At 44.1% G+C, this 16,304-nt stretch overlaps 2 protein-coding genes and 1 long non-coding RNA gene across 3 annotated transcripts in view; 2 read left to right on the forward strand and 1 right to left on the reverse strand.

Moving 5' to 3' along the window:
* The window catches only part of LOC123188371 (54S ribosomal protein L24, mitochondrial), a 5,050-nt gene extending 768 nt beyond the window's left edge, over positions 1–4,282 (forward strand). The window contains exon 2 of the mRNA XM_044600454.1: positions 3,584–4,282. Coding sequence (XP_044456389.1) covers positions 3,584–4,022 — 439 coding nt within the window. The 3' untranslated portion in view covers positions 4,023–4,282. The remainder of the gene's footprint in view (positions 1–3,583) is intronic.
* A 1,193-nt stretch (positions 4,283–5,475) lies between these two features.
* Positions 5,476–13,471, reverse strand: LOC123188372 (beta-amylase Tri a 17-like). Its single transcript, XM_044600455.1, has 10 exons — positions 13,314–13,471; positions 12,751–13,149; positions 12,460–12,624; positions 11,655–11,918; positions 11,237–11,446; positions 10,899–11,138; positions 10,655–10,816; positions 6,284–6,341; positions 5,857–6,155; positions 5,476–5,707 (listed from the first exon to the last, which is right to left on the reverse strand). Exons 1-10 carry the CDS (start codon positions 13,362–13,364, stop codon positions 5,609–5,611), a joined length of 1,947 nt encoding a protein of 648 aa, XP_044456390.1. The 5' UTR covers positions 13,365–13,471; the 3' UTR covers positions 5,476–5,608.
* On the forward strand, positions 8,713–13,782 carry LOC123188373 (uncharacterized). Its single transcript, XR_006494589.1, has 4 exons — positions 8,713–9,071; positions 11,667–11,903; positions 12,719–13,177; positions 13,437–13,782. It is a non-coding gene; the product is annotated as an uncharacterized lncRNA (long non-coding RNA).
* Positions 13,783–16,304: the final 2,522 nt, after the last annotated feature.

Below are 16,304 nucleotides of genomic sequence, written 5' to 3' on the forward strand. Positions count from 1 at the left end.
TGGGAATTTGAGTTGCGAAATGCTGCTTTTGTTAGTTCATGTTGCCACAAATCGCTATGAAGAATGGAGGAAATGCTGCTGAGGGGGTTATGAGACGAAAGGGAGAGGTGTAGTGAGGCCACCGCTTGTATTCCCTAATAATCATAAGGTGTAGATAGTTAAATCCTACTCCCTCTGTAAACTAATATAAGACGTTTTAGATCATTAAGTAGTGATCTATATTAGTTTACAGAGGTAGTACTAATTGTTCAGTAATAAGGAGTAATATTACATTTTTGATAGGACTGTTCTCTTGGATAGCTTGCACACAAGTTACATTTGCATTAGCATTTCATTCACATGGCTGAGAGCTTTGGACCAATTGGTTTGAATTTTTTATGAATTGATCCAGCTATCTATATCTTCATGTCCACACAAGCACAAATGGACAATCGGAAATTTCCCAATTATTGTTTTGATGCCTGTAGTTTCTACAGTTCTACTTGTATATTTCTCAAGGCACAAATTAATCTAATGTTTGGAGTAAATTCAGCCCTGAGTAAACTCACATTCTTCTATGCCTCGTTGTCGCTCATGTTGACCGTGTGGCCGGCTGGCCCTTTCTCCTTCTGGTCTGCGATCTCAGAATCGGCCGGATCGAAACTGCCCTCGTTGATAGGAGGAGGCACGTCGTCGCGTTGAATCCCAGCAGCACATAAACAAACGATCTCACTGTGATGCTAATTGCGTGACTTCTGCCTTTGTTTAGGGGTAGGAGACTTGTGCTAGGTTTCCATGTCCATGGCCTTTTTTCTTCTGATGGTGAGCTTCGGCTTGGGTTTCTTGGGCCTTTCGGCCTGCTATCTGATTTGGAATCTGATATAGATAGGATAGCCGGTGGCCTGGCAAGTACCCTTTATGTTGCATTAGTGTTACAGGGGGCGGGGGGTAGGCGTGAGAGATGCTAGATTAGCTAGATACGTAATCGCTATCAAGGGTGGGAAAATACGTCAGGGGGGTCTCGCCCCCCCTTGGATCTGTCCCTGATCATATATTAGATTGTTCAGCTCTGTAATTGATGTAGTTTCTTAATCAGCACCGACTTGAGAATTGGATGAGCTGAGGATCAAATCAGGTCTTGTTGGGATTCACTCCATTTTGTACCGGCTTTGATAGTCTTGATCAGAACAAGATGCATGCAATTCTTTGATGATTGGAATGTCAAGAGTCTAGAAGATTAGGCAGGCTTTTATGATGTAACAGCACGCATTATGGTAACACTAGAGTTATATAATTGTCTGCCTTTTTTTTCCTCGAAGAGCATCAAGGATAGAGAGTATGCTCAGCCCCAAGCAACAAATATGGTGGATCGTACGGGTTGATAGCCGCCAATCCCTTGGCGCCAGCCAAAGCGCAGGTTCTGGCCTCCTCCAGAATAGTTTGGATAAGAAGAGTAGAGGAGGGGCGCGTGTTTTCGAAATTACAGGCGTTCCTGTGCTTCCACAGATGCCATTTGACAAGGACGCCTAGCGAGGCCACACCTTTACACAGAGAAGTTGGAGATGCAGCCTAGAGTCCCACCAGTCATAGAAGCTCTCATCACTCACAGGCAAGAGCGAGGGAAACCTGCAGGCGGCGTATGCCCCATGCCGAACACTATTAGGTCATGAAAACAGAGAAAGGAAGCCCCTTCGTACTCATCAGTGTTATTTCTCAGAAAGCTGGTCAGGGAAGTTAGCAAGCTGTTTACTTGCTTCAGCTACGTTATGCCACACTATTTGGTTCTGTGGCGATAATGACAAATTCAATCAAAGTTCAGTCATATTTAAAATGTGTGAAACAGAAATCGTATAATCTTGCAAAACCTCATTTATCTCCTTCCCGACCTTGCCACCAGGCCCAACACCGTTTTAAGCTGTTAGTGTGACCTCACGATTCATTTGGTCCTTCATGATCCAATGTTATTAACTTCGCACACCTGTTTTTTGGAAGGAGAAGAGTAGGAGAACGATTCCAGTCACTCGTCTTATTCTTGATACATAAATCCAATTGTTCCTAGCAGGTACTTATTTTGTTGAAAAACTTGCAAACAAGTGTTTGCACATCTTATCATTGAGAGGAGAAGCAAAATAGTTACGCTAGTTGGGCAACAAACGCCAAGTCATAGACAGACAACACACATAACATAAACACCCTAGCTACTCATGGCAGTCATGCAGCCGGTAGTTTAAAAGCCCATCGCCACCACTCGGCCTTCTTGATTCCATTGGGCACTGTCAGGATGTCCTTGCTCACCCCTTGGAACACCCTGCTGTTCTGTTCACACCAGATGGACCAAACATTCAGGATGACCATGAAGTTGAAATCCTCTCTTCTAGCTTGGGGGTGCTTGTACATGGTCAGCCACCGTCTCAGGTGGGGTGGCGGAAGTGCGACCTGCCCAGCAGAGGATAAGGCCCCAAAGGTCTGTTGTCCACGAGCAGCTGATTGAGAGATGTTCCGCAGACTCTGATTCCTGTGAGCAGATACTTTTCTTGATGGTGTTACTTGATTCAGTTGTAATGTGGACTAACTCTTAGTTGGTTGATGAACTAAAGCACCGAACCACATTAATTCAGGAACTCCGTGACCTCTGGCCAGTGCAAAGCTGCTAATGATGACTGATCATCCTTGTAACCTTTTGGTTTGCAGCTTTTCATCTTGTCTGTAGCATCACAGTAGGGATGAAAATGGAGTGGAAAGTTTCCGCTTTTCCAGAGGAAAAATGGAAACGGAGAGGAAATATGAAAACGGAAATGGAAATTTGCAAAACGGAAATGGAAATGGAATTTTTTATGCGGAAACGGAAACAAAAACGGATTGGTGTTTTTCTGGTGGGACAGAAGTGGAAATGGAACTTTCCGTTTCCGTCAATATGGAATTTCTGTTTCTACTATGGGCCTATGGCTGCTTTGTAGCCCAACTACCAAACAACACACAATGACACAATGAGTAGAATGAGCAAAATGGATCATTTGGGGGCCAAACACGTACTCAACTTGACCATATACGGAATTGTCATGTACTACTACAATACTATCCTATGTTGCTAACACAACCATATTATTTTGTAGACATGTTAACAATTCCATAATTTGTTTGTTTTTCGTCTATATTTCTCTATTATTCAAGGGTGTTTTAAGTTCTGGTCAGCAAACTGTTTTGTTTCCGTGTCCGCTCTGTATTCGCTCAGTGTCTGTTTCCGTATTCGTTTTCGGGGTTTCTGTATTCGTTTCCGCTTCTACAAAAAAAATATGAAAACAAATATGATAGCACCCAGTTCCGTCCGTTTCTGCGCCGTTTTCATCCCTGCATCACAGTAGTACTAGCCTACTAGGAGCTGCATTCTTGGATATCTTTAACAAAAGTGATAGTGTTACCATTTATTTTGGATGTCTAATTACGTGCTAGACAACCCAGAAATATCCTGGCAGCTTGCAAATTTTAAACACTGCCTGCTAATTATTTTACCATGTGGCTCAAGCCTTTCTTAAGAATCTCCCTACCTCCTTCCGATCTTTGTATATTGACCACCTTTTGCTTACGGAGCATTTTCTTTGTTCAGGTCAAGGCGAAACTGGAAGCCAAACGTTCAGGAGAAACGTCTTTTCAGTTATATTCATGACCGACACATTAGAGTCAAAGTAACCACTCATGCACTACGGTGCATTGACAAAGCTGGTGGGATCGATGAATACCTCCTGAAGACACCTTACAACAAAATGGATACTGAGATGGGAATAGCCTGGAAGGCAAAGATTGAGAAGATGTATTCAGAGCTAGCTGGGATGGAAGTTGGCTTCTTCCCTCCTGAGAAAGAGGCTAAGATAGAGCAGGGTTTCGAGGAGATTCGATCGGCCAAGAGAGAGTTCCGCAGCGAATCAAGAAGGGCTTTGGGTGTGGCAAAGCAGAGTCAGCTAGAAGCAACTAAAGCTGATGATGACGAAACAACTGAAGTCGTGGATACAAATGAAGAGGCGTCTGATGTCGCAGAGAAGTCTTAGCTTGGACCTGCGTGCCATTGTTAATGGTAAATGTGGTTCTGTAGCTTTTGTTTCAGGAATAATCATCATCCCTTTGTTGAACTTTACTTTATCCGCCAAATATGCTAACTGTTAGATATTGAAGACTTTGTTGGCATATCGGTGATAAATGACTTGCACAGTTCCACTCTGTTATACCTGAAAGTTTGAAATATGTTACTAGAAAAGGGATGCACAGTTGTTTTATTTAATTTATTTATATTTGACTCATTATTGGTCCATTTGAACCCTCTCCTTGTCATGGCAGACTGAAGTACTTTTAGGATATGCATTGTCTTGATGTCATCTTTCTCTTGTGATTTCAAGTCACATAAGGGCAAAAAATTGTCTGTATAGGTGTTACAAGGAATTGTTAAATGTCATTTCCTTCATGCATTTTTTTGTATTGGGTACCTGGGTCTAATTATCTGATTCTCCATAAGACCATCATAAGAAATACTCCCTCTGTTCACTTTTATAAGACCTTGAAGACATTTCAGACAATGTGCAAAACAGCTCATTTTGAGTTGTCTGAAACGACTTACAAAAGTGAACGTAGGGAGTACTACATGTTGCACTTATTCACATACGACTACAACTTAAAAAATCAATTTCAGATGGGCCATTTTCTAGCCCAAAGTTATGTTAGAACTGAGATACTCCTTTTCTTGCAGATAAAAAAGGAAGAGAAACATTGATGTCCTTGACAAAACAATGGAAGGTTTTCATTTCATATAAACAGGGGAGAATATCTTGCAAGTCAATGACCCCTTTTTCTCAGAACACTGCAGTGTATCTTAGGCCTAACTGTCAAGGCTACCATCTACCCGGAGCACATCTCGGTGTTGCAATGACTTGTTAATTTCGTGGAAGTTTTGTACAAGCACTGAATTCTTAAGTGTCAGGATTGAGGTGTTCTCTTCTCAAGTCTTTCTAGCCCATTCAACTGAAATGTCGAAATAATATATTCGTGACAGGATAAACACTTATCAGCTGGAGTTGTAGCATTGGGTAGCTGATTTCTGTTAGATCTCAAATACCTGGCACGTCATTGTTGTCATTGGTTTGGAACTTGTAGCCCTCTTTTGGAGATGTTGGTAGCTGTGGTTCTAGATTTAAGCCTGTTTAGCTGGTCTTTGCTGTTCCCGTTGATCAAGCAGTTTGGGATATGTCCCGGATGACTAGGCTGATGCTTGTATGAACTTCTATATGGTTTTCTTAATGAAAATCGTGGGGAAACCCCTCTAAAAAAAATTTGGCACGGTGTTTACTGACTGGGAATTAATATTAATAACTAAAAAAGCAAAAGAAGATTTGGATGAATTATTCGGTTGGACTAAACTGTGTACTCGTGGCTGTTGAGCTCTAACTGCAAGTTACTATTCGTTGTTACATCGGATTTGTGCGCAGTTTGTCTTAATGTTTACTCTTCATATGACTGAATCTCAAGATAGAATCATACTTAAGTGCTTGTTGACATATTATCAACAGGGAAGTTACATTGCCGGCTTCCAAATATGAACAAACATAAAAGGCCTGAAAGCAACACGGCCATTATGCGGATCCATCTAGCCTAGCTTGGCGAGGACATCGCCGAGAACAGTCTTGGTCTCGCCGTAGTACTTCTCGGCCTCGGTGGGGCTCTTGATCTTGGCTGCATGGTCAAGCTGCAAACAAAATGGAGAAGCTCACACCTGTTAGTCCTGCAATTCTTCTTGAGAAAATGTTCAGGTTTGATGCAGTAAGAATTAAGATGGCCATGTTTCTGAAGAGACATAAGGTAATAGCTGAAATTGCGAGATGGTAGGTTTCTTACCCCGTCGAGGGTGGCGAAGAGCTTGCCGGTGAGGTCCTTGAGGTCCTTCTTCTCCTCCTTGGTGGTCTTGGAGGAGATGACGGTCTTGAGGTCGTAGCGCAGGTAGGAGGCCCTGAGGCGGAGGTCGTTCATGACGTACGGCCATTGCTTCTTGTCGATGAGCGGCTTGAGGTTGAGGATGTCCTGGGCCGACTCCTTGGCCCGCACCGCCGCCTCCGCCGGTGGCAGCGGCTGCAGGTAGAACCGGTTCTTCAGGGGCAGGTCGAAGTCCCTTGCCTCGTCCGAGTTGTCCGTTCCGGCTGAACACACACACCCAAATCATCCATCAGATCAGGCGTAAAATTCTACTCCTTGCTATACTATATTATTATTGTGTAAAGCGAGTATAGATGATGTACGAGCGGCTGGAGGCACTCACGGAGTCCACCGGAGAGCGGCGGCGGGGGGCCAACCTTGATGGCCGCGACGGTGCCGGCGTGCACCACCTGAGCGAACGCGCTCCCGACGACTCCGCTGGCCATGAGGCCAAGGACCGCGCGGCGGCCGGCGGCCTCGGCCTCCGCCGACGACGCCCTCACGGTGAACCTGCTGGCGCGCCTGCCGGCCGGGCCTGGGAGACGCACGCCCTGCGACAGGCCGGTCATGGACGCCATGGTTTGCGCCATCTCAAGCTTTGCTTCTCTCTTCTCTTCTTGCTCTGTGTTTCTCTCTTATCCCTCTTGAGAAGCTAGCGATCTCTCGATCGACTGCCAAAAATATATGAGGAGGACGTGTAGCGTGTTGCTGTCCTATGCGGCGCGAAACCTTATCTGACTGGATAAGTTCGCGGCCAATGCGCGCGCGCCGTGTGGCACCGGCTTGTGGCATGCTGCGTCGCCTGACCTCCATTTGGATTGCGCCCTGGCCAATGAGTGACAGACATGTGTCGACGGTGCTTGGGCTTCAGTTGGCCAGTAAGATTTCCTTGTTTTGTCACTTTGTTATATCTGGATAATTTCTTTTCCCAGCAAACACCATGGCCGATTTCTTTATCAGCATAGCATTTGAAATTTCACTTCACATCACTGCATTAATCATTGTGATGGATTATAGTAACTCATTAGTCCAACCAAGTTTTATTGAGTTATAAGTTGTTTTAACATATTTTCCCTATATTCAATTGTTGTTTTCTCATGAAAAGACTATAAAAAGTAAGTTTACCACAACACAACTCTAGAGCCGCAGTCTTTTTTGCAGATTTGCGTCGATCTCATCTATGTTTCTCGCCCTATTTCATCGGCGATGTTGCGGACTTGCATCAATCTAATATATCACAATGTGAGCTAGAGAGATCATTCCTCACCCGACTTCCAAAGATTGGCGCCAACACCTGTGCCAATGTCATTGGTATTCTTTTCGCCAGCATCCTATGGGAAAGCTTAGGGTCTTAGGGCTTGCAATGGATTCAACACCAACCTCAGTTGTCTAGGTAGTCATGAAGTTATGGCCTATTAGGGCGCAGTAAGGTAAGAGATTTGTCAACCCGATCAACATTGGCAGGAAGGAGTGAATGAATATGCAATATGTGATAAAAAAACTTTTACGAAATGTTCGGTACAGTGTTAGTCACACAATTGGAAGCAGAGCAGACTAGCGGTGGCTATCAAGAGCATGGTTTTTTGAAATGTGGGTCCAGGCGCACCATTTGTGAACAATAAAATAAAAATGGTAATTTTTTAATATAATTCTAAATTACTACTGACATTATTCTATCTAGTATCCAAGAATTTATTAAGCTCATCCCGTAAGCACATGTACACATCTTGGTTTTTACCGTTTGAAGATGGAAGAAGATTCGTTCTCTTACCCATTTCAAAGTTAAGCAAGAGATAACTCATAATTTGTTATGCACTCGCACTCGCAGCTTGGGTCACTGAAACTTAATGATAATTACTCACTCCTTCATCCTGAGAAAGGATCCTGGCTATGAAAAAAATGGATCACTAGCTTGCGCAACAAATTGAATGAAACTTCCGTCTGAAGTAAACATTTCAGTCTGGTGTTTGTTATACCATTTAAGGGCACCATCTAAGTTCGAGAACTTTTGATACTTCAAGGCTGCAACACATGCTAAGTGTGACTGAGATTCTTTTTTTTTCTGACAGGTCCTTTTGTGCTCGAGGTTGAGGTTGAGGATAAACTTTTTCACAAACCACGCTCATGAAAATGCAATACACTTGAATGGTAGATTCTACCACGGAAGTCCATGAATGTTGGCAAATTTGGTTGTAACATACATGACTGCGTGTTCTACTCACGTGTGAAGTTTAACGAAGAAATGACAATTGTGGTATTCTAAAAAAACACCAAAACAAAACTATAAAAAAAATCCATGTTTGAACCAATTTGGAGGGCCGATTTTCTTTGTCAAGAATACGACAATTTTCTTTGTCAGGTAGAATGGATAATGTATGTTAACCAAAAATTTAGAATTATTTATTTTTTGCTATTAGATTCTACTATTCAGTTCATCGTATGGTGCCAACCTCAGGTCGAAAGAGCACTGCAATCTGCACATTTTTTAGTAATTATATAAAAAGTCAAACAATTTTAACATTTTTATAGAATCAAATATGATTAAGTATTGTACCGTATAAAATATTTGACCAAGGAATTATTCCTGTTGACTTTAAGGAAAAAAATTATGAGGACAAAGAAGCATAAACAGTACTTGTATATAGCATTTTGATTTGTTTTTTTCTGCCCAAAATAATGTGTACGAGTACAATAATTGATCATATTTAACTTAATTTTTGGGCTTTTTTATAATTACTAAAAAAATCCGCATATAGGGTGCGCTGGCATCCTGGTTCACCTTGGTATTTCTCACTGCGGAAGCGCCTAAAATCAAACCCTCTGACCCGCCATCAATGGGGGCTCGCCGCGGCCGACGGCGATCTCTCATCTTTCCCTCCGCCACACCGCGTCCTCATTAAGCACACGCGCAAGGTCGCGCCCCCTCGGCATCCAGCAGACGAGCCTCTCTCTCGCCCGCAGGTGCGGCGCCGGCCCATTCCTTCCGCAGTTCCATTCCCACGGGATCTGATCCGGTGACTATTTGCACGCGTCGCCGTCGTCGGGAGCTCGTTCTCGCGGCGCGATTACGATCTTCGGACACCCTTACCCGAGCCTCTCCGCCCGACAACTTCGTCCTCATTCCTCAGCGAGCGCCCTTGGTGAGCTAAATTCTTACTTCAGTCAAACAGAGTTTGCCTGAGCGCGTGTTTCCATCTCATTGCCGGCGAATTTGAGGACTTCTCCTACGCACTTTCTTGGCCAGTTGATTGAAACAGAAGCATGAGAAAGTCACGGATAACTTAACAGCAAGTAGTAATCTCCTAGGAACTCTCATTTTGTTGATTCCTTTCCAAGATTCAAAGAAATGCTGTATTTGGTTGCCTCTTCAGTCTTTGTATACACCTAACTAGATTAACCCGCGGGTTGCTGCAGATGAACTATAAAAAGACTGAAATTGATTGGAGTAGAACCCATAAAGTATACAGGAAAATTAGTTTTGAGGGGATTTTTTCATTGAGTAGAATTCATAAAGTATACAGGAAAGTTAGCTTTGAAGAATCTAAACGGTGTGGCTTTCAAATGAAGAAGATCTGCGGTCCGTTTGGTTTATGCCTCAACTCACCCTACCAAAAAATTGGGCATTCCAAATGCCCTACCACTCAATACACATCAAAATTAAGGTTGAAAACAACAAAGTTGATGTGGCTGAATCATAGAAGAGATAACTAGCAATAACGGCTTTTCAAAAAATAAAATAACTAGCAATAACTGCAGTTAGAGTAGATTAAACTGTATAAGAACATAGGATATGCATGGAAGGAATGTGTCTTGTGTGTATTCATGGGTTTCCGCTTTGATGTTACTTTCCTAGAGTCCAGGGACATCTGTTGCAGCTTTAACCTCGTAGTTTGAGACCGCGGTCTTATCTTTTATGCCGAGTCTTCTCATCACTGCCTTCTTATTAGGGAGCACAGCACATGACGATCCACAGACATGGTATGCCCATAGCCCATTGGAGACATGTTTGATGGTCTCCGCTGGTTGGAAACAACCTATTTTTTCAGTTATCTGACAGATTTCCATTGTGTTCTGTTAACTACTGCACTACGATTCTCTATTTTTACTGCACCATCACATGAACTGTAGCTATGGGCCATTGTTACTCTGCATCAGAGTAAAACTTAGAAACCGATCATTGTCCAAATCATTTTTCATTTAGGCGCTCTTCGCTTCACCACTCTGATTTTAGGCTCTCATGACATCATTGAATATCAGTTTGTTTAGCTGGATACTTATCTTAATTCCTTTTGTGAATAATTACCGTTTCACAGCTCGCGCTTTCTATTTGTAGTGACCACTCAGTGGATGTAAAATAGTCTGAACGCTTAACAGCAGAAGCCTGGACGGCAGTTCCATTTATACGGCTAAAAACTTCACGATCATTAAGTTACAAGCACAAACTGTTTTATTTATTCACTCGAATACACACAGCAAAGTGGGGCGGAAGTTCCTATGAACTGCAGCTCATCGGAAAAGCATACAACCTCATGTTACCAGTACAATAGTATTGCCACACTATATGGCTATAACATTGTAGCACACAGTTTATTTATCCTCGGCGGCTTATTTCCTGCGCACCTCAATTCTCACAAGTGCCTCTTGACCCTCTCGTAGACTGCATAAGTGATGCACATTATTTTATGAAGGTAGAGAAAGATTTCTACACAGGGGCAAGGAGCACCTCATCCCCGACATCAGTGTGATCTTTAACTGGCAGGTCGGTGTTCTTATCAAAGGGGAATGGCTCCAGTTTTGGCTGCGCTGCTTTCAGGATCATTTCAATTGGCATTTCTGGCTTTGATCTTTCCAAAGGCGCCACTGGATCAACACTTGGGTCATGACCCTGCAAAGAGTTATAGATTATTTAAAATAGGCTTGCAAATGATACATCTGTTTTATTTTAAACATGCATGGGTGGCACTAACCAGGTTAGCATGCATTTTCTCAACAAAAGTTTGGAAAGTGGCATAGTTCTGTCCCTCCAGTAGCTCATTCGATAACCGGAGGTAGGTGAACCCAAACAGTTTGTGCTCAGGAGGGCCATTCTTGTTGATGCCTTTCGGTCTCGCGTTCCTGAGTATTGTGTTGTAAGCAGTGGCATCAAATCGACCGAGTGCGTTTTCGCACGCCACATGTAAACCCTCTCTCCATCCAGCACTCAGCACCTAAGGTTTTTGATGAGAAGTGCTTCAGTGTTTCCGTAAAAGATAATTGTAAATTCCTGAGCCATAAAATACTGGGCGGTTGCTAATGCTGTGGTTACCTGTTGGACTAGTTCTTCTGGTGCGCTCTTCGCCTCTTCGCTTTGCTCCGAGTCCCTCATCTCTGCACAAGTGAAGTTCATGCTAGCATGATGCCTTGTGAGCATGCGTGCTATGGTTCTGTAGCCGTCTCTGTCATCTAAGTTGTAGTACCCGGCTGTGAGCTCGGCTGCATGGTTTGGAACCCTGTACCACCAGTGAATGCCAGAGATCTGCAACCAAACATTGGATCATGTCTCATTACATTCTAGATTAAGCAATGTGAGTTGTATATACTTCCTCCTTCCGTAAGCTTATACACTATGTTAGGGTGAATTTGTGCATTTTTTTGTTGTTTATCAGGCACAACTTCTCAACTGAATCATGATTTTTGCAATCTTTTCTACTATAATATACTGAGATCTGTAGGATGGTACTTACTTTTATTGCCAGCTGCACCCTGCATCCCAAGAAGACCTTGTTTGCTTCGTCCAAGACCTTGTCACCGTGCTTGATCAGTTTGTTGGAGTACCATGACAGGAAAAACTTCCCCTTCTCGGTGAGGTATGTTCCGTTGTCCTTGAAGAATTGGGTTTTCTCGGGAGTGTCGTTGTACTCTCCAGCATCGTCTGGCAATTCCCACTCAGGATGGCCAGCCTTTGCCGCTGCTGCTTTGAAGTCTGCTTCCAGGTACTTGTCATAACACTGCAGATTATTATTGTTTTAGTTAAAACAGTTAATTGGAGCCCTTTTGTCTTTACTTGTTATGGTATTATTTTTGCATCCGTTTTAATTCATGCCTGTCTGTTTAGTTGGATGTACATTTGATGTCCACTGCTTTTACCGTTTAATTGTGGGGCCATGGTCTTATGTTTGCTTCTGATACTTTGCTAAAAAAGAGAGCATGATCTCTCAAAAGCCATAAGTTAGTAATAATTTGGAATTGCCATTTTATCCAACATCGCTTATGATCAGAATCACTTTACCACTGGGAGAACCTTTTTCAGTGCAAATCGTCTCTTGGACAAAGATTAAACTGCCTTTGGTCATCACATGTTACATGTACTCCCTCCGTCCCAAAATTCTTGTCTTAGATTTGTCTAAATATGGATGTATCAAGTCACGTTTTAGTATTAGATACATCCGTATCTAGGCAAATTTAAGACAAGAATTTTGGGACGGAGGAAGTATAAGAGTATTTTGTAAGGACAGAAGAGTATTTGGCAACAAAAAAAAAAACACTCACGATGAATTCTCCGACGCCCGGGAAGACCCATCCCTGGCTCTGAGGATAGGATGGGTACCTCATCTCTCCAGCCGGGCCAAGTCCCACTTCAATGTCCACGATGGTACCGGCATCCAAGAACTTTTTCATGTTTTCCCTGAAGCTCGTCATGTAATCAGCATACATCTGTCGCAGCCACAAAGACACACTGGGCCTATCAAAATCATAACTATGCTGTTGCCAAGACTCATCTCAGTCATCTGAATCACCATATATGCAGGAGAACTGGAATGGCGATTTAGCTTAGCTAACCTGGACGGCTGTTCTTCCATGGAAGAGAGGCTGGTCATCCACTCCAAGGGTGAGGTACTCGATGTTCCTCGTCCCGCCCCGGTTGGTGTAGAAAATGTCCGGGTCGGTGGCGCCGACGTCGCGCACCCACTGTGGGATGGGGATGTTGACGATGTCTACGACGTTGCCACCGCACTGGTGGAACGACATGATGGCCTGCAGCTTGAGCCCGGCCTCGTGCACCAGGTCGAAGACCTGCTTGTAGGCGCTCCAGTCGTACGCCTTGGGGCCCTTGCCCTCCACCAGCCCCCACCAGACGTCTATCATGACGCCGTCCACGCCGGCCTCCGTCAGCTTCTTCAGCTGCGCCCTGGTCTCATCGCCCTTCTCGAACTTGTTGTCGACGCTCACGACGTCCAGCTATTCTCACAGTGGAAGTGAAGACAAGGTTAGTGCAAAATACTGCATCTGAGGTCTCAGATCTTGTTGATAAGTTGGGTATCAGATGCACGATAATCTGAGTTTCTAGATCCTTGCAATGGTTTGTCCGTGCCATGGTGCTTAGCGGGAAGAATGGAGCTTACCGGCAGCATAACGTAGACTTGGACATAGTTGGCTAGCATGTTCCCAGCCATTGCGGCTGCTGGCTACAAACACTGGTTTGCGTGCTCACTCACTCACCGAGCTTGGTTTGCTGGGTGTTGCAGGGGAGCTCGAGGGGTCTATTTATACTGCGAAAGAGGGAGGAGGAGGGCGGGTCCTTCTCCAGCGAGGCGAGGTGAACTGCTTGGTTTTGGTTACCGCTCACAGCCCCAGCTTCAGGGTTGATATCATATTTTCCTTGTCACTAGGAGAAGATTGGGTATCTGAGTGTTCTGATTCGTTCACGTGTGTTTAGAGCGGCAAGCCAACAGTATATCAGGTTTAAATACGTTATCCGGGGAAAAAAATACAGGGTCGTCACGTATGTACGACTAGGACAAAGTTCTCATTGTCTCTGGATTCTGGCAAAAGCCGAAGCCACGAGCCCATAAAATAGTTCCTATGTTTCTTTTTACTTCGCATATAAAATTTGTTTAAAGTCAAACTAAGCAAAATTTGACCAAATTTATCTTAAAAATATCAACATCTACAAAATTATATAGCTTGAAAATTTATTTCATGATGCATCTAATGATATTGACTTCGTATTGTTAATATTGACATTACTTTGTTATAAAGTTGGTCAAACTTTATAAAGTTTAACTTAAGACAAATTGTATATGCAGACTAAAAAGAAATGAAGGGGGTATTTTTTCTGTTTATAAGCCAAGTGCAAAAGTAAAAAAAAATAAACTCAATCAAACACCCTCTAATATGTGGTGATTTGAGAGCCATGTGTGGTCGCCCACCTCACCCCCTCCATCGACAGGCGTGCGCTCTGGCGATTGATGACGAAGAGGCGAATCTCGGTGCTCTAGCTAGTAGTTTAGGTTTGGGATTTTTAGAACATCTACAGCCGAACAGGCAAATCCACCCCTCTATATGTTCGTGAACACGCCCGCGCATGCCAGCGGATGTAGCCGGACCGCCTCATATGTTGTGCCTAGCAGTTACATACCTCAAATCTGGACTTTCAAATCAATGCACATCCATCATACACGCCAATGTCGCACGTAAATAACAAATATTGGTAGCAAAATATGTAGTTCTTACATAATTTTTTAAGTGCACAACTCAAACATTAGCTCTTTCGTTTCCATTGTGCGTTCACATATGCTCCACAAGATCGCTGAGTAGCTACGTGTGCACTGATGATCTCAAAGATTTTGATGCATCTGCAGAAAGTTCATAAGTTGCTTTGCATCTTGATTTTTGGGGATTTGAACTTGTTCTTCAGGCGCTTCAAAATCATTGGTTTGGGCTACGCCATCACCTTCATTCTCGACAATCGTATTGTGCAAAATAATACAACATGTTATTAGCTGCCACAAAGTTTTTGATTCCCACATCATTGCAGTTTCACGAATAATTCCCCAACGAGCTTGAAGCACTCCGAATGCCCTCTCCACATCCTTCCTAGTTGCTTCCTACATTGTTGCAAAGTGGCTTTGTTTGTTGCCTTTTGGTTCAGATATGGTCTTCACAAATGCCGCCCACTGAGGATAGATGTCATAGGCAAGATAGTATCCCATGTTGCCATTGACGTGCAATTGCACGGCGGTGATTCTCCATTACAAAGCCTTCTGAACACAGGAGATCCGTTGAAGCATGTTGATGTCGTTGTGAGAACCCGACATTCCAAAGAAAGCATGCCAATACCATAAGTCATGTGATGTCGCTGCTTCCAGTATGATGGTGGCCTCTATGGTGTGACCTTAATATATTCCCCGTAAACCTTTGGGTAGTTTTTTCATTACCAATGCATGCAATCAATTGATCCGAGCAGTGTTGGAAACCCTTCTCCAATAGCCAACAACTATTATGTGTCCTGCACATTTGGTTCTCTTAGATACTCTGCTTCAAACACCTGCACCACGGCGCGGACAAACCTAACAGTAGTATTCAAGCATGTACTCTCCTCCATCCGGACCATCTCACCAATGGCATCAGCGGTAGTACCAAGTGCAAGCATCCTCAGAGCAGCCGTGCATTTCTGCTTAGCAGAGAAAGAAAGTTGGCCGCAACAATCCCTTGTGAGTTTGAAGTAGTCATTGTGTGCCCCTACTCCCTCCACAACGCGCAAAAAACAATGGTTTGCGCATAAGAAAACGACGATGAAACCATGCATCATCTGAAAAAGTTGGTTCCGGAGCAAAGTAGTCCATGTGCAGTAGCCGTGCTCCGGAGACCCTCAGGTCACTCTTCTCCCTTTGATCGAGCCCTTTAAGTTGACAATATGCTCCACCTGCCGGTCCATTTCCTCTTGCATGCTCATGCCTACTTCTTCGTCTGAATCCGATGAATCGAAGAACTTATCTTCAATCATTTTATCAAGTTCCGTCGGTCCATACTCCTCGTCCGACGAAGCATCAGAGTCCATCACTTTCCCTGCGAATGAACACAAAAAACTGTGTCGGACAATGTATCGAACACATAGAGCGCAAGGGGCAGCTCGAATAGTTGCCAAACATACCATGGTGGCATCCGGGCCGGCAACAATGTCTGCGGCGGCGAACACGATAGAGAGGAATGTTGTGTCGGTGCTGGCGGCACTGTGGCTCGAAACGACTGTGGAGCAAGGGTGGTGGCGTAGCTATGAAAGGTCCGGCACGGAGGAGGAAGAGGTGAGAGAGAAAATGGATTCGGTAGGTCGAGGAGGTGGATTTGATGCAATTTGTGGTGGGGTAGGCCTATCGGATCCGACGTGGACGCGTCCGGGCATCCGCATATCTGCCCTGTATTTGGACTAGATTGAGGGGTGGCAGTCAGTGTGGGTGTTTGAGGCCCGTTTGAGGTGCTCGTCTGGGTCAATTTTTTGACTAGTCGATGACCGAGGCGTTCACCCGGGCGTTGGGCGGGGGGGGGGGGGGGGGGCTGAGGAGCCCGGTTGTAGATGCTTCTAGTCTTTACCGAGGCCTGAGCAAATGGCAGCG

Source organism: Triticum aestivum, chromosome 2A (genome assembly GCF_018294505.1).
Source record: "Triticum aestivum cultivar Chinese Spring chromosome 2A, IWGSC CS RefSeq v2.1, whole genome shotgun sequence".
In the NCBI taxonomy this organism is placed as follows: domain Eukaryota; kingdom Viridiplantae; phylum Streptophyta; class Magnoliopsida; order Poales; family Poaceae; genus Triticum; species Triticum aestivum.